We start from the raw sequence: 27,286 nt of genomic DNA, 5'->3' as shown, positions 1-27,286 counted from the left end.
AGCCTTGTCCAGGAAAGAATAACAAGAGTCCTTTTTGTTTACCAGTCGCTCCATGCCAGGTACTGTGCTACACAATTTACATGTGCTGTTTCACTTAATCTTTGCAAAAACGAAAGCACAAAACAGGGAAGGTATGTTTCCACTTTACAGATAAGCAAGCAAAGGTGTGGAAAAGTTAGGTAATGTGCCCAAGGGCCCAGAGCTGGTGGGTGATAGGGGTGGGTTTCAGATCCCATCTGACTCCATGCTTTGCAGCTTGCCCCAGTTGTCTTTGGTTTTCTTTAGCTCAGGAGCTCCTATCAAAGCCCCTTCACTTTGAAGAGCACTCGAATAATGATGGTTGCCATTACTTGGAGATCCAGATTGGACATAAGAAGACCTAACTGGTGTTACTGGGGGACATGCAGAGGTAAGAAAATGAGCGATACCAAATGATTGCTAGCTGCCTCCAGAATGCTACTGGCAGAGGACCACCCTCCCTGGCTCTGGGCCTGGTCTTGACCTTCTCCCTGACACGGGGCTGCTGCTTACCATCCAGTGGGGCAAGGAGGGGAGGACAAAGGAACTCAGGAGCGGCCGTTTAACTCAGTTCCCAAATCCAGTTCTGCAGGTGCCTGGGGAAATGCCAGCTCATCCACCAGATAGGAGGAGGGAGACATTTCAGCGAGCCCTTAGCTGGGAACCTCACTACTGTGTTGAGAAACAACAGTCACCCACAGTCTGAAAATACCTGTGATCGGCACACGCTTCTCAACACTGCCCACACTTCCATAAACAAGATGCGGCCTGGCTGAGGCCTGTGGGGAACATAAACCGGACTTGTAAATATTTTCCGGCGCACGGAGCAGCTGTCTGGAAGAACTGACTAATTCCCTGCAGAAACTTCAGCATGAAGCACGCATGCCATCTGCAGAACACACCAGTGGATATACACCGGGCCCCTCCTGCCTCATGAAGTGGCCTGGGTACAGGGCAGACCCTCTGGAGGTGTTCTGTAAACAGCTGGGCTGACCTGGAGCTGGCAGATGAAGGGCTTCCAACTCCCCTCACATGCACTTTAGAAGGTGCCTCTTAAAAGCTCTTCTATAAAACAAAGGGGGAAAAGGAGCTTATGACTAATCCTCTCAATTTTTTATTTTTCTCTTTTTTTAATCACTGTCCTGATGAGAGGCAGTCAGCACAGCATAAGAGGGTGGATGCGACAGGACCAGCCATGCCTGAATCCACATCCTGACTCTGCCCTTTTACGAGCTGTGTGACTTTGTCTGTTACTCAGCCTCTCTGAGCCTGGATCTATCTTCCCCACTCCACTCCTCACATTTGCCCGCTTGGACCTGGCACTGGGTAGGTATCCTAAAAACACCCCTGCTCCTTCTTTGTCCTCTGTTGCAGCATTTCTGTTATTCTCCTGGCAAATCCCAGGGTCCCAGTCTTTGTTTTTTTCTCCCCAGTTTAATTCTCTAGTCCATAGGGTTGCAAAGAGTCGGACATGACTGAGGCGACTTAGCACACAGATGATACTTGTAAAAGGGAAGAGAAAAGAAAAAAGAATTGGAAGAGGGAAGGGTGGAGTATTCTATTTGGAAATTAAGGGTGTGAAGCTGACCCTCTGGAGGGCATCAGGACACCATCTGGGAAGGTGATGGAGGCGGTGAGGATACCACCAGAGAGACAGTCAGGAGGAAGGCAGACCGGAGGGCTGGGGCTGAGGGCAGCTGCATAGCTCTGCCCCACAGCAGCAGCACGCTTTGAGGGGACTGCAGCGAGGGCTCTTGACATGCCTTCCCCCAGACGCCCATCACCCAGGGCCACAGCCTGGGCATCTCACCCCATGAACTAAATACCCAGCCCTGTCAACAGCACCCCTGACAGCATGCTGGGGGTTCAGGCCCTGCAACGTTCTCACTTACTGATGACTCAAGGGTGCTAATGACAAATTCCAGACAGTCCAGAGCCTGGGGGGAATGGGAGAAACAAATCCTGAACTGCTCCCTCCAGCTCCCAAACACTCACACACGGAAGGATGCTGACACGACTCACCCCTTCCTAAACCAAAGATTCATGTCTCTCAACCTTCACCCGCTCGCCTCTCCTTCTGGGTCTGTGATCTGGGATCTGACAGGTTTGCCTCAGGGTAAACTCTCTCATTTAGGGCCAGGTCTTAGACCCGGGGGCACTTCAGACCCGCTCAGCTCACCTTGACTCAAAATCATGCCCACAGTCCTCTCTGGACTGCGGCGCCAATCAAAGCTGCCCATGTGCCTTTGATTAGCGATACGGCATAACATCTGGCCCTGCACTGTGTGTGTGTGTGTGCGTGTGCATATGCATGTGTGCATGTGTGTGATGAATGGGCATGCTCAATGTGTCGGCCTTTGGCTCCAGGACAAGAACTGCCACATGTTGGGGAAATTCAAATAGCCGAGCTGTCTGACCAACATGTAATTTAGCCTTTGGACGGTATCTGAATGAGGCAGGGTCTTAGTTTAGCATTTTTTTCCCCTCATCACTTGAGACTGCCAAGAAGGATAAAAGGAGGGAAGAACTGGCATGAAATGAAAGAATTAAAAAAGAAGGTGAGAAAGAAGAACTGCAGAGCTAACCATTATAACCTCCAGGAGATAACACTGCTCTGTAACCTATTCCAGTCATTGCTCAGCCTTGCTCGGAATGATTTGGTTAAGAACAGCAACAATGAAGCTGACCCCCTTCCTTCAGATGTGTTCTGTTCGCCATGAGGAGCCTACGTTTGATTGCAAACTGCACACTTAATTCCACACATTTACCCTTTGACCACTGTGTAAAGTTCTAGGAAGAAAGGAAGTAACCCTGGGAATTCCCTCTCCGGCATCTAGTACTCTAGAAGAACCTAAAAGTTGTCTCACTGGAGTGGCTGCTGGTTTGAGAGGTATTTTATCTGGAGGCTGATTTCTCCCATCCAAGTACTAACCAGGCCCGACCCTGCTTAGCTTCCGAGATCAGACGAGATCGGGCGCGTTCAGGGTGGCATGGCCGTAGACTGGAGGCTGATTTCTATAAGTCTTCTGAGAGGGTGGAATGGGAGGGGGATGATTCAAGGAGGTAGAGCTTTTCAAGTGACTCTTGTTCTCTCCTGTTGGCCCTCTAGATCCCCTCTCTACCTGTCTTCTCCCTTCTCGGGGCCCATCTGGACTGTCAGTGGCTCCTCTGACCGTTGGTTCTCATTGGGCTTGGCAGGAGACCTGCAGGAGGGCTGAAGAGTGAGCCTGGGTGTGACTCCCCCAGAGGCTTGTCTCAGCCAGCGGTGGTCTCCGCACACGGCTGCTCGTTCTTAGTTCTGGTGCTGTTACCAGCTCTGGGAGGCAGCATCATGCCCTGCTGGTTTTCTTAAACCCTGCCTGTGCTGTTGCAAGTAACTCCTTTATTAAATTCTCCAATGAGAGTGCCTTCTGTTTTGGCTGAGACTCTGATGGAATGATGACTCTGACTGCTGGATGGAATGATGGACTTCCTGACTCTGATGGAATGATGACTTCCTGACTGCTCTCCTGTCCTTCCACACCCTCTCCTCAAAAGGCAGAGGGTCCCCAGCCTGGATGCAGGCACGAGGGTGGCACAAGCCAGGAGGACATCAGTGGACACTCGCGCATGAAAAATGCAACATCTCATCCACCAACTGAACCCACTATAGTCTCCCATCTGCAGTGCGGTCAGATTCCTGCCAGATCAAGAAGGAAAAACCCAGCTGAAGAATGACATTCTGAATATTTTCTGGAGGAAGGGAGGGAAGGAGGAGGAAGGGCCATGCAGGATGGGATCACGAGCCTTCCTCATTTAAGTGCCTACCTTGTCTTGCCGTGTACTCATTGTCCTCGATCAACCTGGCCAATCCGAAGTCGGCGATCTTGCAAATCAGTCCATTCCCCACGAGAATGTTTGCCGACCGCAGGTCTCTGTGGATGTAATTCATGCGCTCGATGTACGCCATTCCTGCGGCAACCTGCGTAGACCGAGGAAATGCACATTACACGTGGCTCCATGTACTCACTCGCTGGTAAATCTAAGGCAGGAATCGAGGGCCTACCTGTGCTGCCATGTCCACGAGGTTTGGTAATTTCAGAGCTCTTCCTTCTCCATCTTTTAAGAAATCGAGTAAACTTCCTATGAACAAAACATAAAGTCATTTTGATTTCCTTTGAAAGGTAAAAATTCCCAATGAAGGGCTGTATTTGGTTTTCTTACTAGAAGTAATGAGGTAATCAGATGAAATGAGGCTATCAGTGAAAAAAAGTTTCACACATAAAAACTGGGCAGGAAAAAAAACTATGCATTGGAGGCTGCAGTTTTACCTTTTAAAAGTAAACAATGGAAACTCCAATTCTAAGGACAACAAGAATGGGATGAAGCTAGAAGAAACGGGACTTCATGTCATAAGAAGCAGCCTTAAATGAGATTAAGGGGTGCACCACTTCAATTTCATTCCCGATCAGTCCAGCACAAGAGTTAAGTGGAGAAAACAGTGCCCAGCTGAGTGGCTCCCAAAACGTGGTCCCGGACCAGGAAGGACGGCAACCCCTGGGGAACTAGTTGGAAACACAAACTCTCAGACCCCACCCCACATCTACAGAAACAGAAGCTTGGGAGCTCTGGCTCAGAAACTTTAGAAGCCCGTTAGATCAGTGGTTCCCAGTCTTTTTGGTACCAGGGACCAGCTTATTTGAAGACAATTTTTCCATGGACTTGAGGGTGGTAGATGCTTTAGGGATGATTCAAGCACATTCCATTCATTGTGCACTTTATTTCTATTATTATTACATCAGTTCCACCTAAGATCATCAGGCATTAGCTCTCAAAGGTTGGGGACCCCCGTATTAGGTGATTCTGACATATAGTAAAGTGTACAATCAGTGGCTCAGCTTATTGACAGATTGTTAAATCAAGAAAAGGGTATCTGAGGAATATACGGTTGGGGTAGGTGGCTCCCCACATTAGATCATGGCCAGTTAGGCCTTGAAAGATACCTGAAACCAAAGGCTGGAGCTTCAGAGCCAGTGTGATGACTCCGCCTAAGGAGCTCAGAATGAACACTGGGGCTGAAGCAATCACGGGCAGAGGCTGGAGGTTCATGTGATCACTGGTATTTTTTTTTTTTTCAATGCTTTAATCACAAAGTTATTTACCAAATAACCAAATACAAAGGACAAACAATCTGCCAGGGAATAATTCCAAATATATTTTAATAGAAAGTACGTGGAAAGGGAAAAATTGCACTGGTGTCATCTGATGTACAATGCGTTGCCTTTTAAGGCTGTTTCTTGTTTGGTTCAACTATTTTTCCAAAACAAAGTGATCTGTGGTCTTATCCCCAACAATATTGCTTTGATTAGAAAGACAAAGAGAGGGAGAAAAAGAATGAGAAAATAATGTGCTCTTTAAAAGCACGTCTTTCTACATTGGATGTTTAAGAAGAGAGCTGAAGAAAAAAAAAAGATGTTGCAAAGATGGAGGCTAAACTTAACTCAGAGCTCAGTGTCTAATGTTAACTGTTCAGCCTTGCAGAAACATTTAATTTTTTTAAAATTTGTAAGAAAGTAATTTATTATTAAGATGGTTAAGCTATGTATGCCACAAAACCTTTCATAACACAATTTCTTACTTTTATGTTTCTGTACACAAAAAGGCATTTTCAAACAAAATTTTACTGCAAAACAAATAAGCTTTGAACTGATGTGGTTTAAAAAAACTCACCCTTGATAAGGGTTTCCAACATGGTCAAGGTTGTGGTATCCTGAGTGGGGGACTCAAGACAGACAAAGGTGGTGGGAATGAGGCAGGAGAGATGAATATCTGAAAACTGTATCGCCTCATATCTTTGTTTGAAAAAAATTTAATTTTTAACATAAGCTGTGGCATTTCAAATAACAGCTAACTTTTATAGCCCCCTGTATCAGTGGCAACCCATCCCAGTATTCTTGCCTGGAAAAGCCCATGGACAGAGCAGCCTGGCGGGCTACAGTCCATGGGGTTGCAAAGAGTTGGACACGACTACACACGCGTGCACTGATCACTCCTATACTAAAAATGAATTACTTTAATTATGGAGAGGAGCTGGGAATCCTGACATGTGCAAAAGCATGCAAAGGAATCTGGGGGTCAAACTCAAGGTCACTGTCTCTTCGTACAATGTTTTCACCAGTGAGCACATAGTTTGTGCTTCCTGACAAAGAATGCTTGACTCATGGGGGAAGGAGGGAAAAAGCAGGCAGGCAGCTCCGTTCCCCTCCCTGAGACAAGCCTGCAGGTCCCTGTGAGGGGGAGCCCGAGAGGCCCAGTCCAACCTTTATTCATATACTCAGTGACGATGTAGATGGGCTCTTCAGACACCACGGCGTATAGCTGGACCAGTTTGTCGTGCTTCAACTTCTTCATGATCTGCGCCTCCTCAAGGAATGATTCAGGGGACATTGTGCCTGGTTTAAGAGTCTTTATGGCTACTTTTGTGTTTCCATTCCAGGTACCTGCAGACACCCCACAATATTAAGTCAAACCAAAGATCCTCTTTGGATGGGAAAAAAACTTCTGTAATGAATAGCTATTTGCCTAAAGTTAGATTTTAAGTAAAAAAAAAACTTAATAGAGTTTTTTGTTGTTGTTGTTGTTGAACAAAGACAATCAAATGCAAGGACTCTGTCAAGTATTTTCAACAGGAAAAAATGTGTTTACTTACAGGCTATGTCATGGTTTAGAATTCTTTAAAAATTTTTTGTATTTTGATATATATTACTTTCCTTTTCTGGTTCAGCCACGTGATTACAAATTTGTATCAAAAGCTCTGGATACTTCATTTGTTTTTCCTTCTAGTAGTTTTTGAGATATGATTGACATATGGCACTGTGTAAGTTTAAGGTGTAAAGCATAATGATTTAATTTACATACATCATGGAGTGACTATCACAGTTCAGTTCCATCATCTCAGACAGATACAAAATTAAATAGAAATAAATTTTCTTCTTGTGATCAGAACTCTTGGGGTTTATCCCCATAAAATTTTCATAGATAATATACAGGATGTTAGTTATATTTACTTATCATGTATTTCATTAGATCACTAGTACTTTCTGGCTACTTCTTTATAAGGATGAGCATCTAGGGGTTAGAACATGACTGGCCTTCAATGGCCATCCAATAGCCGTCCCTTAGACAGGAGGATGAGCATGGAAGAAATAAGATTAAGTCCTATTTTCTGGAGTGTGCCATTTTAAAATACATGATATCACACTAAGGAAGTCTGGAAATTACCTCTAGACTTTCAGTTGTCAGCAAGGGATGAGCTACTTGACTGAGTCCTTGAGAAGTTGAGCTAAACGTGCTAAGAAGTATTGGCAAGAAGTTCTTGGTCTACTTGCCAATACTTCAACCAGGAAAAGAAAATTCCTCAAGTTTACTGATGGTCAGCCACAAGAACAATGATTTCTATTAGACTGAAAAAATTAAACAGCAGCTAAGAGGGAAAAGAGATATTTAAAACTTCACGTGTGTAAAATAATCTAGAAGTTTCAGAAGCAGGCCTGGTTTATGACCCTCATCATTTACCTCATCTGTAAAATATAGAAATGGAACTGGATTATCTTTCCAGTCTCTTTTAGCACCAAAATTTAAAAACCCCCCACTAAATCCTATGTGTATCCATTATCAGTCCTATGACTGAATTAAAACTATAAGGTAAACTGAAAAATATACTAAGTTAGATTATATCAATTTCTATTTGGAAAAGAAGGCTGGTTTAAATTAACTTTATACTTAATATAATTAATCTTAGAACTAAAAAATTCTATAAATTGGAACAAGTCTTGTTACCCTGTTAAAAACATGGTTCATATAATCACAACATGCAACCTATAAAAATGTAAATTATCAAAGGATAAGTGGCTTAAAAAAGAGTTCATTGAAATCTTATAGAAAACTGACCACTAAACATAAATGGGAAATCTGACAACTAGTAAGTGGTCTGTGTGAGTGTTTTAGCACCCCTGAAATTTTAACAGTGAGATCATCCTTTCTAATATCACTTGGTTACCTAGATAACCTTCCATCCTGATCCTGAACTACCTCAACATGATTTTTCACATTCAGGGGAAAACATAACAGCATGTATAAAGATTTAAAATTGGTAACTATAACATTTGAAAATAAATTTTTGTACAGAGTTTAATTTTTCCCGATTTTATATATGACTGCATTGAAATCCTTAGGACCCACAAATCTAACTATAAATTGGGTGGATAAGGGAGTGTAAGGCCATATAAATATAACATAAGAGTTAGATTCCAGATAGAGAGACACACAATAAGTTGACTCGGAAAGCGATTATATTAATAATGATAATACTTACTACATATAATGATATACTTACTATAATGGCATATGCATACACACGTCCATGTGTATATTGGAGGTGTGTGTGTCTTCCCCTATTTCCCTCTCTCTATATGTAGTACTTACTAGTTGTCAGGTTCCATTCTAAGTGCTTTAACTGCATTAGATTTTTTAATGCAGATCACACCTAAGTACCTACACTCACACAAATCAACAGGTACCAACCTATGCTTTTGCTTTTCAATAATGTTGCTTTTAATTGAATCTAAGAAAGTAAGAAGCCAGATTCCATGAGCACCAACATGACCTTATTGACAGATGTTTCAGGGTGTTTTAAAGCAGTAGGGAAGGCCGGTGCGGTTGGCCTGACCAAAGACAACCAAATTAAGACAGAAGAACACGTGTCTACTGAGTACCTGCCATATGCCATTGAAATATACTATGCCATATCACCCTCAAGGTAATCCTATGAAGTAGGTATTATTTCAGTTTTACAGATGAGGTAACTGAGGTTCAAAGAGATGAAATAAGCCCTGTGCCCATGGTTAATCAGCTGGAAAAGATCCAAATCCAGGCTACTGAGGGAAAAAGTCCGTGGTCTTTTCCTACATTAGCCCATCTACAGAATCTTACCTTCCCGTGTCTTAGGAAGAGGAAACATCAGATTCTTACTGTACTGGTTTTCTGTTCTGCGTGCCTTAGTTAACCACATGAAGGGGAATAACCTGAATGGCCTGTGCCCATCTAGCCATCCAGGTCAAGCATCTTGGTCCCACCAGCTGTGTGTGTGTGTGTTCAAAATTGCCTTTTAGCTGGCTTTGAGATGCAGCCAAACCAAACGTGCCCCCTGCCTTACCAAGCCACACTTCAGCGAAACACCCCTGACCCAGCTTCTTCTCCAGACACAGGGAATCACGTGCAACTTCCCAAGCATCTTTAGACAATCCAGAAGTTTGCGGGGTACAACTCGATGCAATCACAGTTAAGTTAAAACACAAACCATCAGCTTTCTCTACAGGAAAGGGAATTAATAAAGAAAACACAGTCCTTATAATCCATAATCATGCATGCACTAGAAAAGATGGGAGGTGATGGGCCCTTTAGGGCAACACTGTTCATTCTACCAACATTTGCCGTTGGAAACGAGGCATTTGGTGCAGGCTAGAATATTTCTTGTACCATTCCTTGGTTTATGAATTGAGGCTCATATAATAGCATCATTTGAGCCATCTGCCAATCTTAACCAGAATTCTGAAATCAAAATCCAAATCATTCATCATTCATATTCTCCTCCTGGCCAAAAAGTCTTTGTTTTCACCTTCCATCTTCGATGTTTGGGGCTTGCCCAAACGAGAAAGCTAGTAGCAGAGTAATTGAGTCTCGGCATACCCATCCATACTTCCCCAAACTGCCCATTTCCCAGTCTCTTGATCAACTGCAGGGATTCTCGAGGGATTTCCCAGACATCTTTGGTTTTGACTGACAGATCGGTAAGCCGCGGCATCCCTTTGTGACAGGGAACGACTAGACGACAGCAGAGGCCGGCGGCTCTCTCTGACGGAGCGAGGACGGCGGCGGGAGAGGAAGAGAAAAGCAGACACGTGAAAACAGCGACACTCACAGGGGCACACACCCGGCCAGCGCACGGGGCGCCTCCGCACAGTGCTGCGTCCGCAGAGAAGCGCACACGTGCTGGGCGACGAGACATCACACACTGAAGCGTGCTCGCTGGAGGCGGGACAGGAGACGTTTTGGACTTCGATGACTGCGTACACCCAGGTCTAGAATAGTCTATGCAGAGATACAGACTCAGGCTGCTTTGGGGGTCTGGGCTTATGAAATGAGAAAAATGCTTTCAGTCCCGTGTGCTAATGACATGTCTTCTGAAACTCTGCAAATACCCTCGGCTGATTTCAAAAGGTACCTTTGGACCACAGAATGTCAGCACAACTGTCTTTTGCCGCCGTCTCATATCAAGGGCGTGGGGACTCTCTTTGCTATGAATATACTTAAAATTGTAGTTTCCATACAGGCTTCTCACACAGAACGTTAAGACTGTTATAAACTAGTAAGGCTGGAGGTTACACCTGGCAAGGGAAAAAAGAGGTCCCGTTTCTCTAGTGATTTCTCTGACAATGTGAACTGACTCTATTCTACCAGTCAGCTACTCCTGCTTCTTTGAAATCTTCCATTAAAAAAATCTTTATAACAGTCTCCGATGTATAATTTAGGAGTCTGGTTTGAAAGGAGAAAGAATGGGAACTAAAATTTGCAAAAACTCGAGGATGTGAGAGAACTCTATTTCCTATGAATAAGAGGAAAGAAAAAAGTCATTATCACTTATAGGTTATTTGGAGGATTTTTCCCTTTTCTTCTCTTTCTCTTTAAAGAAAAAGCCTTTTAGACTCTAGCAGTGGTAAGGAGAAATTGTCTAAATGCCAAGCTAAACATTGGTCAGGTGAGAAAGGTGACAAGGGACAGGGACTCAGGGCAATGACAAAAGCTGCAAAGAGCCTGGCTGGAGGTGGGACGGAGCCCCGCTGGCCACACCCCACTGGAGGCCCCCCTACTCCAGGGACACAGAATGTAGGACTGCCGCCTTTGCTCCAGGAACCGGCTGCAAGTTCCTTTTTATTCCTTTCTTTTTGATAGAATCAGGTTCTCAGACATTTAGGCAGGAAATTATTTATGTGTCAATATTTCAAAGGCATTGTATTGTGTGAGGGAGAGAAAGAGGCAAGGGGAGAAGCCAATATAAAAACAAATCTGTCTCGAGATGGATTTTTTTTTTTGGAGATTAAAAAGTGTCTATTGCTCCTCCCGTTCCTTCTCTCCTTCCAGCTTTATGATGTTATTAAGGTGCCCTTTCCAACACAATATTTTCAAATGATCCAAGCCCTGGGGATCCAGCTGATGTCTGGCTGTAACGAAATATATTTAGGCATTTGAGAGATCCTTACAACATGCGGGCATTTTGAGCACATCATTTAATCTCAGGGAGATATTTTGCTTCATTTCTCCTAAGTATTTCATTAGAATCCACACCAATGAAAGTGACCCCTCCCCTAATCAACAAGCTTGCCAAGTGTTGCTAATGTTTTTTCATTTGCTCTTTAGTGCCCAGGATCAATAGACAGATATTTCTTAGTGCCATTTTAAAAAAAACGGCCTTTTTTGGTGCTAAAAAATTATACACATGTATTTTTAAATGAATGAGCATAGAGCAATAGTGGAAGTCAAGCCATGTAGTATTTTGGAGTCTTGTCATTACCCTGAAGAATAACAGAAAATGTACATATGGGTCACATAAAGACTACTGGGTTATAGACCTCTATCTGGACAAGCATATGTCTGTCCACTGGCGTGTATATATTGATATAGCGGGCTTGACTTGCTAATCTAGGAAAGAAAGCAATCATTTTAACAATTGCATGTACAATCACCCTCTTTAATAAAACATACAAATCACACACCTGAACACCTAATAATTATATGTTTCTAGGAAAAACAGACTGATGGTGATGTCTGGGTGTTAGGACAGAGATTGATCTACTGTTTAAAAGTTTAATTTAATACAATAGCTGTAACAGCTCTAGGAGCTGTGGGTCATATACGTCTAAGTCTAGTTAGTAAATGGAAGCATTGGTGGGGAAATAGAACATGACAAATGGATGGTAAAAGTCGTCTAGTGTATGTATGTGCAGCCCTTCCGGCTGAGTGGGAAGTGATGGTAGGAACACACTACCCCCTCTAGGAGGTCCCATGGATGGAGTTCCCCTGGAGACCACACCCTCTTCCTTTCACAGTTTCCAAACTATATATGCTGCAGGGGAGCAGGAAGACATAACTTCCAAGGATTTAAAGACGAAGACAAAAAACAAACAGCTTTTAGAATTTAACCTATCACTTTCTAGTTGGGGAACGAGAATGGCCTGTATTTTGACAAACATATGGAACTAACAATAACTGTGAAGGTAAAAATAGTGACAGAACCTATTCGGCCAAGCCTCATCTTGAGAGCCTAGCAAAGAAGACTGTTTTCCAAGTGCCTTTGCAATATATTTGCTGTACCACTCTCCCCTTTCCCACTCTATGCCCACTCCCCTACCTCCGGCATCCAAATGGTTAGTGGCCAGGTAGAATTTACCTTACCTGAGTAATGTTGTACAAGCTGCTGAAGGGTTTCAAACTGGGCCCGGGTGGTGATATAGTATCCACCGTTGTCAAGTTTGCGAATTTTATAATGTTTGACGTGGTCTCCTTTCATATCATCCCAGTCACGGATAGAAAGTGAATAGGCACCTGGGAAACGTGCAAAGCATTAGCAGCTCCAATCATTTTGAATACCAATTTCTTTTTTGGGGGACTCATTTACTTGAGTATTCTGATTGATAATTATCAAGAGGAGACATACACACCACACACACACACATACACACACATCCACTCGGCAACACAGGAAGAAAATAATTTTTCCCTGCTAACGTCAGAAGATATTAGTAATAAAATGATTCTACCGTTGGGAATGAAAGCTCCCTGGATTTTCTTTTCCCACGATAAGTCTATTCGGTATACTTGTACTGGTGAACTCGGCGTAGACCCAACTCCCCCAGGGATAGATGAGGGAAGCACAGATGCTCATGGCCGCGATTGCTGTCCTAGTCTGGGTTATCCACAGAGCATCTCCAAGTCAGGGTGGCATGTACTGAAAGAAACCTAAGGGCTGTTTCTCTAGAACTGAGTTTCGGATTCTTGCTTCACAACACTTTTCACAGGAGTAGATAACCAGTAGTCTGGTTGTTCAAGCTAGAAGGCCACTGCTGTTTCCTTGGCCCAGATCCTCTCGTGGGCTCTAATGAGTAGTTAAATAACGAGAAGGCCAGCAAATAGAGGAAGAGAAGTCCAAGGTTGTGGGAAAAAAAAAAAGAAATAAAAAAAACAACCAACCAACCCAAAAAATAACCTCTGTGATGGGTGCCTGAGGAACTAAGAGTTTCAGAAAATTCTAATTCTAAAGGACTTCTGAACATTCTGTGATCCTATGTGCCTGGAGGGGAGAAGCGGCCCAGCCCCTGTTTCGGGAGGAAGGTCTTGGTTTTGAGCCTCTGTAGTCTTTTTGGAACTGTCTGCAGTTCCAGAGCCTGGAGGGGAAACTGAAAATAGGACTCTGCTCACGAAGCAGAGAGGATATGTGCCATTTAAAAATCCTTGTACATTAGAGATAAGCCTTTCATCCCCTCTGACTAATCCACAGATTTGAATGACAAGCCAACGTCTTCAACTCGTTATCTTACCTTTGGTGGTTTCACTCTCACGGATAAGAAAGGTACCCCGTGGGTTTCCAAAGGACAAAAGCTGTCGCTCAGCATCTTTCCGGCCGAGTTTTCCAAAGTACCACCTGTAAATGAGATCAAGGGAAGGAGACATTGTCTAACGATCATTTGCCAAAGTGGAACGTGCTTCCTCCTCACCTCCAAGTCCCTCCTTAGCCTCCCCCTGTGTATTTTTCCTAGCTTCATCTAGTTCCCTTTCAATCTATTCCTGATTCCGTCCCTAATCCATCCCTTTCACACCCGAAAAACAATCAGATTTGAATCGCAGGTTATTTTTCTTCCTTCCAGAGATGATGGGAAACCAGTGGGTTGTGTGTTGCAAGTATCACCCGTATGCACAAAAAGGCAAAACCCCAGACCTTGTTTTGAAATGGCAACTGCAGGACACCCTGCCCATGAGCTTGGGTGTCAAATCCAAGACCCTGGATTTTTGAGCATTATTACAACCCTTCGCAAATAACAAAACACAGTTTTAGTGTACATAAAGATCATTAATCAAGCATTAAAAAAGAAGTCCATTGGAATGGATAAACAGTCTTTTCAGTAGCTTTACCTATAGGAACTCTGAAAGAAAGAGGTCAAGACTATCCCTAATTTGAGACGACTGCTGCCCCTGGATGCTCGTGACTCTTGTCTTCCTGTTCAGCAGCGGGAAGGACCTGGTAAAAGGCACCTGCTGAGTGGTGGTGCTGTGACCTGCCACACTCGGCCTCTGGCACAGTGGCAGGGCCACGTTACTGGGCACAGTCAACCAGCACATCCTTAAAAATGACTCGGTGTCGCAGACGTGTTCATACTCTCCCTGTAATGTCACTCCCGTGCCACTTTAGGACGCATCGCGTCAAGTCGCCTCCTGGCCTTCCTTCTTCATCTTTCACCTCCCCCGGCACCCTCCAGCCCTAAGCACAGCCTGACAATTGCGTAATGCTTCCGCACTAGGTGCTTACTGAGCAGCAGGTGCTTCTAGAGCCCCAGGGAGAACTTGGTAGCACTCCATCAGAATCTGTGCACGGGGACAATTTTTAGAATGTTTGACTGTGAAAGGATCCAGTTTCTAAAATGAAATTTCAATTCATTATACACGAACACAGCTATTATGTGTTCACTGTCAAGTTCTTTTGTGAATGAGCGAGCTTCCCTGAAGATAAGAAAAGACACACTACATGTCAGCTCCTGCGTGACTTTTAAAGGCACAAGCCTGCAACATTCCTAACCTTGGGCTAGGGGGTATAAAGGGAACTACCCCAATGATTTGTGGGAAATGATTTTCCAGATTTGTATCAATAACCCAATTAAAATGCAGTGTAAACATGAACAGTGGTGAAAAGGGAACCATTAGAACAACAGAGTGTACTAAGGCAATCATATTTTAAGATAATGATAATTAACTGCACATGTAAATCCATGGGCATTATTTTTTAAATGTTATTTTCTTCTTTAAAAAACTGACTATTACAAATATAACTTAAACGTATTGTGGGTAGGTTCCCAGTTCAGTCAAAGTAATGGTATATTTTGGTGGCATCTTTTATTGTGAAAGAACACAGAGATGTTTGCAAACCTGCCCTAAAATAATGATTCAGTGCGGATTCCTTTTTTCACTGATGATGAAACACACCCACTGAGAGCAAAAAGGAGCTCAGAGTCACTGAGTGTTTGAGAGTGGAAAACAGAACAGATCTTCCTAGAGGAGATACAGGGGAGTTAAAGACAAGCAAGCCATCCCACAGGGGAGTCTAACTGTCCCTGCAGTGCTGACATGAACGCCGGGCGTGTTAAATATCAGAGTCGAAGCACGGACTCCGGGGCCGACTCTTCTCAGCATCCTTGCTGGAAAGTCAGAACTGCCTCCAGCAGCTGAGGAAGGCTCCCTAGGTATCGGGGCGGTGGGGTGGGTGGTGGGGGAAGGCCCAGCTCCCACGTTCGGGAGATCCTGTCCCACCTCCCTTGCCCTCAGTTCAGAGGGGAGGGGCGCCACACGAGCCATCCTGATAGCTCTCCGCTTTGGAAATGCCCATGAATCCCCACAGGCCAGGGGGAGGAACCATGGTCATTCCTTCTAGGATATTCCCTCAGCCCATCGACCACCTTCTGAAACCACTATCAGTGAAATCCTTGCACAAACTGCTAGTCATGATTTGCTAAGAAAGAAGCCACCTGAGACTTCATGTCAAAAGAAAGGACCATTTGAAGTGCATCGCCACAGGGCTTCCTGAGTGGCAGGACGCACTGCACGTGAGTTATTCCTACCTGGGGTGTGGATGGTATGCCTTTCAGCACCCCTTTAACACTGCTGTATATGCCGAGGAGAAAAATCTCAAATTGATCTTTAATGATCACCTACACCTCCCTTTCTCTCTGTCTCCATCCCTCCCTTCTTCCTTCCCCTCCCCTCTTTTCTTCAGCAGACTGCAGGCTTAGATCCTGCAGTGGCCAGTAATACAGTCTCTAGGTAGAATTTCATCACGTTCTTATGGTTATTTCTATCTATGGCAAGTAATATTGGGTTTTCATTTGAGGTGCCACTATAAAGTTTCTTCTCGAAATAAATGTTTTTAAAAAGTGAGCAGGCTTTAAGAAAAACTGAGTTAATAAGGGTACAAGCGTTGCACAGGTGTGGCAAAAACCACGGCATAGAGCCTGGGCGTCACAGCATCGCCACATCCTCTCCCCCCTTAATGGCTCTAGGGAATTATTTGTTCCTTTTGCACAATGTTAATGAATTCATCAGGGCAGCTAACTTAGAAAAGCAAGTAGTTAAGAGAAAACAGCAAAACGTACTCTTCTGCCTGGATGGAGTCAACTGGAGCCACATAATTGCTGGGAATGTAACCCGTCTCTCCAGTTGTCAAGGAGCGCGCTTCCCACCAATCTCCTTCCCTGGAGGAAAAAAAAAAGAGAAAAGGAAGTGAATATGTCGATCGTTTCAGTGTTCTGCAGTCACAGACTCGGTGTAGTAGGAGCACGTGACTACCTTCTAGTCATTCTGCTACCTGATTTTTCCAAACTCCCACACAGCTTTCTGTGAGGGTCAAATGGGTGCAATCCACATTAGTTGGGAGAGGAGTCCAGCTTTCTCTCTCATCTCTCGCTTTATTTGCCGGGAGAAATATCAATAGCCTCAGATATGCAGATGACACCACCCTTATGGCAGAAAGTGAAGAGGAACTAAAAAGCCTCTTGATGAAAGTGAAAGAGGAGAGTGAAAGAATTGGCTTAAAGCTCAACATTCAGAAAACTAAGATCATGGCATCTGGTCCCATCACTTCATGGGAAATAGATGGAGAAACAGTGGAAGCCGTGTCAGACTTTATTTTTTGGGGCTCCAAAATCACTGCAGATGGTGATTGCAGCCATGAAATTAAAAGACGCTTACTCCTTGCAAGGAAAGTTATGACCAACCTAGATAGCACATTAAAAAGCAGAGACATCACTTTGCCAACAAAGGTTCATCTAGTCAAGGCTATGGCTTTTCCAGTGGCCATGTATGGATGTGAGAGCTGGACTGTGAAGAAAGCTGAGCGCCGAAAAATTGATGCTTTTGAACTGTCATGTTGGAGGAGACTCTTGAGAGTCCCTTGGACTGCAAGGAGATCCAACCAGTCCATCCTAAAGGAGATCAGTCCTGGGTGTTCATTGGAAGGACTGATGCTGAAGCTGAAACTCCAATACTTTGGCCACCTCATGTGAAGAGTTGACTCATTGGAAAAGACCCTGATGCTGGGAGGGATTGGGGGCAGGAGGAGAAGGGGATGACAGAGGACGAGATGGCTGGATGGCATCACCGACTCGATGGGCATGAGTTTGAGTAAACTCCGGGAGTTGGTGACGGACAGGGAGGCCTGGCGTGCTGCAATTCATGGGGTTGCAAAGAGTTGGACATGATTGAGAGACTGAACTGAACTGAAATGGCTTTATTTATTCTGAATTCAGAATTCAGGACCCTTCATGAGGGGCACTGATGGGGAAGAGGGCATCTGGCTTGGTGTGTGCTAAGTTATTTCCGTCGTGTCTGACTCTTTGCAACCCTATGGAATGTAGCCCACCAGGCTCCTCGATCCATGGGACTCATGCTGGAGTGGGTTGTCATTTCCTACTCCAGGGGATCTTCCTGATGCAGGGATCGAACCTCTGTGGCTTATGTCTCCGGCACTGGCACTCCGGCATTGGTGTGAACCAACCTTCTTGTAGGAAACATTTCACAACATACATGTGTCAACCCATCACATTGTACACCTTAAACTTACACGATGTCATATTTCCAATTATATCTCAATAAAGCTGGGAGAAAAATAAAGGAGGCACTGATTGTGCTAATTTGGCTAACAGTCTCTACTTCATCCCCAGCGTCCTGGTACCTCTATGCAGGCCACTGGCTATAACGTTATTTTGTCAGCTAGTAAATGATTTGAAAGAAAGAAAGAAAAAAGGAGAAAGGGAGAGACAGACAGCAGACAGACACTGTAGTTGCATATGTGTGTCTGTGTTTAGTTGCTCAGTCCTGTCTGACTCTTTGTGGTCCTATGGACTGTAACCCGCCAGGCTCCTCTGTGCATGGGATTCTCCAGGCAAGAGTACTGGAGTGGGTTGCCATTTTCTACCTCAGGAGATCTTCCCGACCCAGGGATCGAACCTGTGTCTCGAGTCTCTGGAATTGGCAAGTGAATTCTTTACCCCTGTATCACCTGGGAAGCCCTAGTTGCACATCATTTGAGAAAGGCAGCCTGTTAAGAGGCCCAGTAAAGGATGCAGGCGCTCTGAATATCTGTGTTGTTAGCTTTCAAGAAAATGGGTAGAGAAATAAAGCTTACAATGGGTTAAAACTTGCTCATACATTTTGACTCTGGGGTTATTTCATCAAGTATTGACAGCACTGGTCTGAGTCTGGGGGGCAGGAGAGGAGGCGGGGTGCAGCTGTGTGGCAGTGCGGGGGAGGCAAAGGCCTCGCTAAGAGGACGAGAGTCTGAGTCTCATCACTCCAGCCCCGTGTTTCAACCACAGCACGGCCTCATCTGTCGGGCGCTCAGCGCTGTGGGCAGACGACGGAAAGGGGGACTTAAAACACGACTCCGCGTGAAACAAGCGAATAGGTGAAAAGGTTAGAGTTCATATGATAAGACTCACACAGATGCACGGGACAGAGAGCGTGGGTGGAGCGGAGTGTGTGCCTCCCTCCCATCAACAAAGGCCCGTGTGTACGTGGGGCTGCAGCTCTGACACCGACGGTGTCACAGAGCCCTCCCCCGGACTGCGGTCAAGAGCGTGGGGGGCAAGGGAGGACCCGACTGCCCCGAGCGGATGGAGGCCGCCCAGACTTTTGATCACCAGATGGCCAGCACCTTTTCTCTTGCCGTTTTAGGTCCTTGGAGGCAGAAAGAGCAATTCCAGGCTTTTTTTTTTTTTTTTAAATCACTTTTTCACTGACCTGTGTCAAAGCCCTCTGACAGGGAAGAGAAACGTTGGCTCTGGACCCTGGTCAGGATCCTCCCCAGATGGATGCAGTCGGGTGGAGGATGACCAGCCTCATGTTAAACGCAAGCCTCACTCTGTGACCCATCCTCTAAAGCCTGACCCTGAGCAACGTGATGACGAGCAGCCCCTCCAGACAGGATTTCACACAACGACAGACAGATGGTGACAAGCCCATCGGTGCTGCAGGTGCAGCTGTGGGAAAGTGTCAGGCGGTGCAAGCAACACAGAAGAGCAAACAAGGAAACAGGGTGCTGGCGAAGGCTTTAAACAACTGATGTCCTAATTAGTTTTTCAGTCTTTCATTACTCTATTAAATTTAAACAAATCAATCAAAAGAGGGAGATAGCTTCCCCCAGAAATTCCTCTGTTAATAATCTTAAATTTAGTTCATGGAGTAATTTGTGCATACCAAAGACTATAGGTACATATGAACACCTGTGAACCCACCACCCAACTTAGGAACTAGATTGATACTGGCTGCATGGAATCTACCCTGTGTAAGCTCCCAGAGCTTGCCCCTCTGCCTTTCAGGTTCAAATCATGACATTACAAATGTTAACATTGTAACAGCTTGTATCGGTTTCATTTCTACATCTGTCAAGGGGAATAGGTGCAGTTGTAAGGACATCATCTAAGAACATATGTGGAAGTTTATTTTTTCCTTTGCACACTGCACGTGTTTAACGAAACTGCTTTGGAGCCATTATCATTTTAATATGGTGACCACATTTACTGCTCTGAACTTCCACTAGATGGAGACATTTCATTATAGAAAATAACAGTACATATCACTTCCAGGCTTTTTTCTCTTTCTGTCTCCCTGTCCCTCCCACCACACACACACCTGGGAAATCTCCCAAACAGTAAGGAAAATATTAAGTACTTGCAGCAGAAGCTTATTTATTTTTTTACTGTAAAATAACCTTCGTTGAGTTAGTTCTAATTGATTTGAATTTAGAAAAAAAAAATGTCGATACTATCAATTTTCAGGTACATGGAAATGTCATCTGGGACAGGAAACCAATATACCTTGCTGCAAGTTGTGACAAGCACAGCCTTATCCAGGTGATCAAGTTCTTTCCATTTCAAATTGAGCATTAACTATCTCATTTTGGTTTTGGCACCTAAATAGTTTAGCACTGATTAGAATCCAACTATCAGATCATTCTAAAGTCATGTATTAGGAATTCACGATTTTCTCTTGAATGACTCCATTAATCTCACAAAGGTTTTCAGTTACTCATGAGAAGCTGAGAAAGATAAAATCCTTTTCTCTTTTCGAGGCCACCTAGGGTCACTTTCTCCACCAAAGGAGGTGACAAGGTCAAAATGTAGTAACTCACATGCTGTGCCCAGACAGGCTGGTATAGACTCAAGATAGCAAAAAGACCCTTCTGAGCAGATGAACAAATCACTTTTTAATACACTGGAAGCCCAATTCACCTACAAATAAATAATATACTCTAAACAAATTATTCAGCTTGATTTAGGAAAACAGGATCTTTACTAGGTTACTTTTTCTTTCTTTGAGTTACCATGAGTAATCAGTATTATTAAAGTCACATTTCTTTAAGCAGTTCTTACAGTCCAGTTATTTCATTAATTTAAGAGTTGGTGAGATTTTTCTTCAACTGTTATCTTGCTCTGATTCAAATACATGATTTAAGCCTTGGCTCTGGTTTAGAATAGAAGTTTCCATCACAGCTTCCCCACTTGCTCTAGTTTAAAGACGTATTAAAAGAGCCTCTTCCCATTCCCCAGAGCTGCTGAGAGGGCTCGTGGTCCCAGGAGCTGGGAGTCTGGAGCCCTGATGGAGCCAGGAAATGACATTTGCAAACAGAAGTCAGCCTTGATCTATGGAGCTTTGGCGCATTATTATTATAAATGCTGGATTCTTTCTAAATTTGGTCACCACCCATCTTACTCTCACAGAGCATATCCATAACAATTTGGTCAAAAGCTTACATGGGCTCTAAACCAGATTTCTTCTTATTACAATGAAAAGAACTTTAAAGGAGTCACTACCCTAGGCCATGGGGGCTTCTCAGGTGGGTTGAGTGATAAAGAATCCACCTGCCAATTCAGGAAATGTGGGTTTGATCCCTGGGTTGGGAAGATCCTCTGGAGGAGGAAATGGCAACCCACTCCAGTATTCTTGCCTGGAAAATTCCATGGACAGAGGAGCCTGGCGGGCTACAGTTCGTGGGGTTGCAAAGAGTTGGACACAACTATTGATAGCACCCTAGGCCATAAGCACTGTTCCACTCTGTAAAACAATGATTATATTTTAGAGGTGCTGTTTCTGCTGGTACAGTAGTCGTCATGAAATGCAAAAATAGGAATAAAACAGATGAATTATGTATTCAAAAATGGATCAAGTTTAGTAATGTCCGAACACCCTGCACTGAGCACCTACACGGGGTCAGGGAGGGACCTCTCCTCCCCGTGGTGGGAAGCAGTGCAGCCAGCTTGGGCCACGGGCAGAGCCAGACAAGCACATCGCATGGTTTATGTTGCACCTTAAGACACAAAAGTCTGCCCTGAGGCCTTCAGTTTCCCTCCTGACAGGGAAAGGAGTGGGAGGACCCACACTGGGAGGTGTGGCAGCTGCCCCAGGGAGAACACAGCCCTGGCCCTCCCTCTCTTGCAAGGGCTGGGAGCCAGGGGCCCAGGAGAGGCTGGGGGAAGGGGAGGGAGACGCATGCCATCTGGTTCTGTCCTCCTGCTTTGTTTTCGCCTCACCATTTTTCCTTCCCTGTTATTACCCTTGACTTCAGGATATTGTGTTTGTTACAAAAACTTTGTTTCCAACCCTCCATAACCTTGAAAAAGGGCATTTAAATGGCACGTAGGATGAGAAATTCCACTGGCAAGAAGGAAGAACATTAAAGGGAGAAAAAAAATCCTTTGTAACACTGTCTTCTAAGGGAACAGGGTCAAAGCCTCAAATGCCTTCTGTAAACATTAAAGACCATGCATGCAAATCACGAAATATAGATTGAGATAGATCGGATCTTCCTTGAATTGTTTCTCCAAAATTCCAATCAGAAGCCATTCCAGATCTGACCCAGCTTAACAAAGGAGGAAGTCACAAGTTAGATTTTGGCAATGACTGGCTTTCCAAGTGCCCTGCAAACCCAATGTGTAGATCCATGTGCAGTGTGGCGGAAACCTAAGTGAGGCACTTAAGGTACTTCCTATATTTCTGAATTCTTACCTTTTAGAACTTACAAATGAATCGAAAAGTTCTAAGCAACCTTGGCATTTAGGAAATACTGAATAAAATAGGGAGGGGAAGGAGGGTGGTATTTCAGAGTTCGAAGTTAGCAGCCTCTGACAAGCATTCATCTGAGCATCGAATTAACAACAAGGAATCAGAAATCAGAAGGGATCAAAGCCAAATGCCCCCTCCTCCAGTTCCCTTCAAACCTGTAACTCCAATGGTTCCGTTTCCTCTGACTTGGGCCTTCCCAGCCCCAAACCTGACACTCCACTCAATATGCCATCCCCACATCTCGCCCTTGGCTCTGCCACCTGCTAGCTCCACGTACCAGGGCAGCTCTCTAACCTGAGCCTCTGGCTCTTCCTATGTCAAAAGATGGGCAAATGAGATCTGCAACTTAGCACATGGCTGGCACCCGGGAGCCCTCAACAAATAGCAGCTGTTCACTAGTTTAAGAAAAATCCCTGTGGCTACAGGAGGAGGGTTGGGGGGTGTGGGCAGGTAATGTTCTTCTTGATCCTGGTACACGTTACATAGGTATGTTTGGTTTGTGAAAATTCTGCAAATGGTACACCTTTAAAAATCTGTGGTAAAATATGCATGACATACAAGGTACCACCTGAACTATTTTCCAGTTGAGCGGAGTTACTGTGCAAGCACCACCACGTGCACTTTTGATCTGTGTGCTTGACCATATGTAATTTAAATAAAAAGTTAACAAAAAATGCCATCCGCCCCCCTGTTAACAGTGACAATAATAAATTTTAAAAAACCAATCCCATAACTACAGAGACAGCGCCTTTTGATGTGTGGAAGAGTCACTGGCCTAATATGGGAGGAATTCCATTCCTGCCCATGAGAGGTGGTCCTGAAGGCAGTGGCACCCCACTCCAGTACTCTTGCCTGGAAAATCCCATGGACGGAGGAGCCTGCTAGGCTGCAGTCCATGGGGTCGCGAAGAGTCGAACACGACTGAGCGACGTCACTTTCACTTTTCACTTTCATGCATTGGAGAAGGAAATGGCAACCCACTCCAGTGTTCTTGCCTGGAGAATCCCAGAGATGGGGGAGCCTGGTGGGCTGCCATCTATGGGGTCGCACAGAGTCGGACACGACTGAAGCGACTTAGCAGCAGCAGCAGCAGAGGGGAGGGGAGGGCTTTACAAGGAGGCCATGTTCAGGGCCTGGAGGAGTTCCTTGCTCCAAGGACCACTCCTCTTTCCTGGGATGTGCAGGGTGAGCAGGGCTGTGGGAAAGGAGAAGTGCCAGGCTTCCAGCCCTTCCACCATACAATCCAGTTTGCTCAGAAGGCAGAGGGCAGATTAACTGGACCTCCCTAACCGGCTCTCCGCCCTTATTTTTCCCAGACACTAGAGGGCGCTCATGAGGGAGACTTGAGGAGTAGGGGAGGGGGCCTGACTTAGACACATGGGACATCATTTTCTTCTGAGCCTGAATTTTTCTGGAGGGCCCTGACCTGTGCACCTTGCCTGAACCTAAGAGACACAATATTTAAAAACTGAAGGGAAATCTGAGTCATACTTTACTCTCCCTAAAGGAAGTATTAAATGAAGGATTTGAAAAATGAGTGATTCTTGCTCTTGACATTTCCCCATTGCCTGCACAATGGGCTGTTCCTACTGGCCACATTGAAAAGGCATGCACCGTAGTCATTCTCAAGTGGGCCAGATCGGTTCTCCTTCCACCTTACAAAGCTTTCAGTCAACTGCAAATTTTCATTATGGCAAAATGCCTCCACAGGCTTCACCAATTAGAATATCTAGCAGTTTTGAAAAATGGAATGTGTTGCCAGCCTCACATGAGGTCAGGGTGACATGTGAAATTTGAAGAAAATCTCAGGGCAGAGAGAGGGTAATATGGACAGGCAAGCCCCATGCCAATCATCTGAAACTGAAGATTTGTAGAGGGAGATCCTGGTGCTTTCACAGCCTTTAAACCAAAACCATTGACTCTGCTTCTACGCTCCCAAAAAGCTCCCTGGACACACAGCATCATAGAATACCACACTGGTTCATCAACTCTTCTTTCCTCAAGTTAAATTGCTAAGAATTAATGAATTGATGAGCAAGTGCTCGCTTAGCATTTCAGAGATATGAAAAAAGGTGCAGACTGCTAACACAAGAATCACTTCCTGGCCTGAAAGGCATGCCTGCTTTCTTCTCCCTCTCCAAACTTACGAGCTGTTCAATATTTGAAATTTTTCTCCTTTGTGAAAACTCAGGTCATCTTCCGTCCGTGCTTCATAGTCATAAAGGGCCACAAACAGGGTCACTCCTGCCAAAAAACAAGATCAAAATGGGAGAGATTATTACACCAGGGGAAATTAATTCCAAGAAATTAAATCTTCACTAAAGCCTCATTCTCAAAATTTACATCTAATCAGCACTGATAACATCAGGCAGTGTTGTAATTAATGCGTGAAACCAGAGTCGCGAGCTGAATTTAAGCCTCCGTCTTTGTGAAAGGAAGCATTATTTGAGCTGACTAAAACCCAGGGCTGAAGGACTTCTCTCTGCACACTTGAAATGAGTGTTCAGGAAGAGACAGATATTAATATTATATCACGGCCACAACCAAGGGCAATAAGGAGCGACATTACAGTTCAGATGGGCAGAGCTTTGTAGCACTGACAAGACGCCCTTTACCTGACACACATTTACCCCCGTGAGAGCCCACATCAGGCCGGGGAAAGACAGCAGAGCGCTCGCCTTCTCCCAAAAGGCACGGGGTGTGTGTGTGCTGGGTGCATCTCTGGCTCGTTTTTCCCCCCCGCCTCCTCTAGAGACAGACATCCTAGACTGCCTGATGACTTCTTTCCTTCAGCCCTCCATTCCAGGTGCCTTCCAGGAAGACTGGAAGGATAAGTAAGTGTGCTTAGCCTCCAGTCACCCATGTAAGGCCTGCTCTCCAGGGAAAGCTACATTCACCATAAGGATGAACATCAATATTTTTTCTACTGAACAGAGTGTGAAGTGTTGGCAGCAAAGAAGTAGCTAGTTGCCCAAAGCTCTGGGTCAGGTCCCCTGGATATAATTACACTACCCTGTTGGATGCAGAGGGAAGAGAGGCCTTGGAAGTGCCAATTCCCCACATAAAAAGTCATAGCGGGCTATTTTATAAGACCTCTGCTCCCAGCTGAACTGAGAACATAAGGATTGATGTATTTTATACATATATATTTAAAAAACTTTTATAATAAATAAGACAGTTTTGGAACAAGTTATGTCAAATATCTAGTTACCAAGGTTCACATACTGAGAGAGGCTTTGGAAGACTAAGGATGCATGAGATATCTTACAAATATTTCAGAAAGCATATGTCTAAGAACACACGCCAGATATTTTACAAAGTATTAGCTAAGTCAGCAAATGCACACAGCAGTGAAACACAGCCTGGGGAAAGAGCAGGAAAAGTTAAAAAAAAAAAAAAAAAAGAGAAGATCCCTTAAGGATACAAAAGATTCAATTTTAAAATACAAAAGAGATGAAGATACTTGAGGGCTGATAAACTCTGTCATATAGAAGACAATGGGAGGATTAGAGAGAGAGAATCAGTGAAGACAAACTGCCAAAAAATAATATAGCCAAATGACCCCACCAGCTGGGAAGTGACGGGCAGGATGGAGGTTAATTAGGAAGCTGAAAGGGCAGGTACTCCCCTGGAAACACTCTGAACTGGGGGTTGTGGGGAAGGAGCACTTTCATAGTTGGAGAACTCAAAACATACACGCTCATATCCAGTCCTGAAACTTCTGATTCAAAAGATCTGGGATGGGGGCGGGAGGGGCTCAGGTATCTATATTTTGAAAAAGCTGCCTAGTTATTCCGAGCCAGCCAGCCAAGGTTGAGAGCCACTGGCCTCAAGTGACTCAGCAGAAAGTTGTGCCTTGTAACCCTCACAGGGTCCTCACAGAGGGCAGCTGGGGGACCCCCATGCCGTTGTTGCTGGTATCTAGACTTGTCCATCAAGCTCTAGTGATTGTAAGAGCCTTTCGTCTGGTAGCGGTGAGCTGGAGAGTGATTAAAAACTTAAACGTCAAAGGAGCACAAATGTTCAATTGCCAAAAGATTTAAGAGCGGCTTCATCCTGACCTGTGCCTCCTCTCGTTCGCAAGGTCCCAGTATGAGACGAAGAGTTCACACCCCCAAAGACGGTGAGTCCTTGGCCCCCGGCCCCGTGGAAGTTGTTGTAGTTGGGGATGGAGGTCACGCCGAAGCTGGGGTAGTGCTGGGGAGTGGGGTCTGTGCCATAGCGGTACCCGGAGCTCTGGTTCAGACTGCCATCCCTCTCCTCCGTCAGTTTTGTTGCTTCTTTATCCTTACATTGCACACAGCCCATTATCTAAATTCCTGTTGAAAACAAACAGAAAGAGGCACGTGAACTTGGATGCGCCCTAGTGGCTGGGTTGCTTGACCATAAAGGGGAATCATACAAAGCCCGCCACGCGGTATCTCAGGCCTAGAGGGCCATGGAAACCAGTGGCTGGGGTTGACGGTTGGAAGCAATCTCAGTGCCCTTAACTTGACCATCACATTTATTCCTCACATGCTCTGGGCGATGGGATCAACACAGAGCATGATGTTCACCATGCAGTATTTGCCCTCACATGAGGTCTGCACCCTTACAATCCTGTAATACCAGATACCTGCCTAACAACTGTCCGATAATATAACTTGCTTTTCTCTAGTCACCTTAAAAAATAGTGTATGCTCTCAAAAATGAGTCTGTGCAGCATTAGAATAAAAACCTCCATCACAGCAAAGGAAATCTAAAGAGAATACAGGAGTGTTGGAAAAGTCAGAATATAGCCCTTAAACAGCTCACTGTACTTCTTCATTCATGGGTACTCATTCAGACACACATTTGGTAAATTTTAAGCAAG

General features: G+C 44.8%; 1 protein-coding gene across 3 annotated transcripts in view; it reads right to left on the bottom strand.

Moving 5' to 3' along the window:
* Positions 1-27,286, bottom strand: part of FYN (FYN proto-oncogene, Src family tyrosine kinase) — a 215,427-nt gene that overhangs the window by 29,532 nt on the left and 158,609 nt on the right. For 2 of the 3 annotated variants that reach the window (XM_065911317.1, XM_065911318.1), the window contains 9 exons: positions 26,496-26,753; positions 24,582-24,678; positions 16,470-16,568; positions 13,650-13,753; positions 12,508-12,657; positions 9,745-9,909; positions 6,318-6,497; positions 4,064-4,140; positions 3,826-3,979 (listed from right to left, as the gene is read on the bottom strand). In XM_065911317.1, the coding sequence (XP_065767389.1) occupies positions 3,826-3,979; positions 4,064-4,140; positions 6,318-6,497; positions 9,745-9,909; positions 12,508-12,657; positions 13,650-13,753; positions 16,470-16,568; positions 24,582-24,678; positions 26,496-26,742 (1,273 nt within the window). In that variant the 5' untranslated portion in view covers positions 26,743-26,753. Of the gene's footprint in view, positions 1-3,825; positions 3,980-4,063; positions 4,141-6,317; positions 6,498-9,211; positions 9,368-9,744; positions 9,910-12,507; positions 12,658-13,649; positions 13,754-16,469; positions 16,569-24,581; positions 24,679-26,495; positions 26,754-27,286 lie in introns of all 3 variants that reach the window. The other variant, XM_065911319.1, reaches the window with a different exon arrangement.

Source organism: Muntiacus reevesi, chromosome 19, assembly GCF_963930625.1.
Source record: "Muntiacus reevesi chromosome 19, mMunRee1.1, whole genome shotgun sequence".
NCBI lineage: Eukaryota > Metazoa > Chordata > Mammalia > Artiodactyla > Cervidae > Muntiacus > Muntiacus reevesi.
The sequence above is the reverse complement of the archived record's forward strand: the minus strand, read 5'-3'. Positions and strand labels throughout refer to the sequence as shown.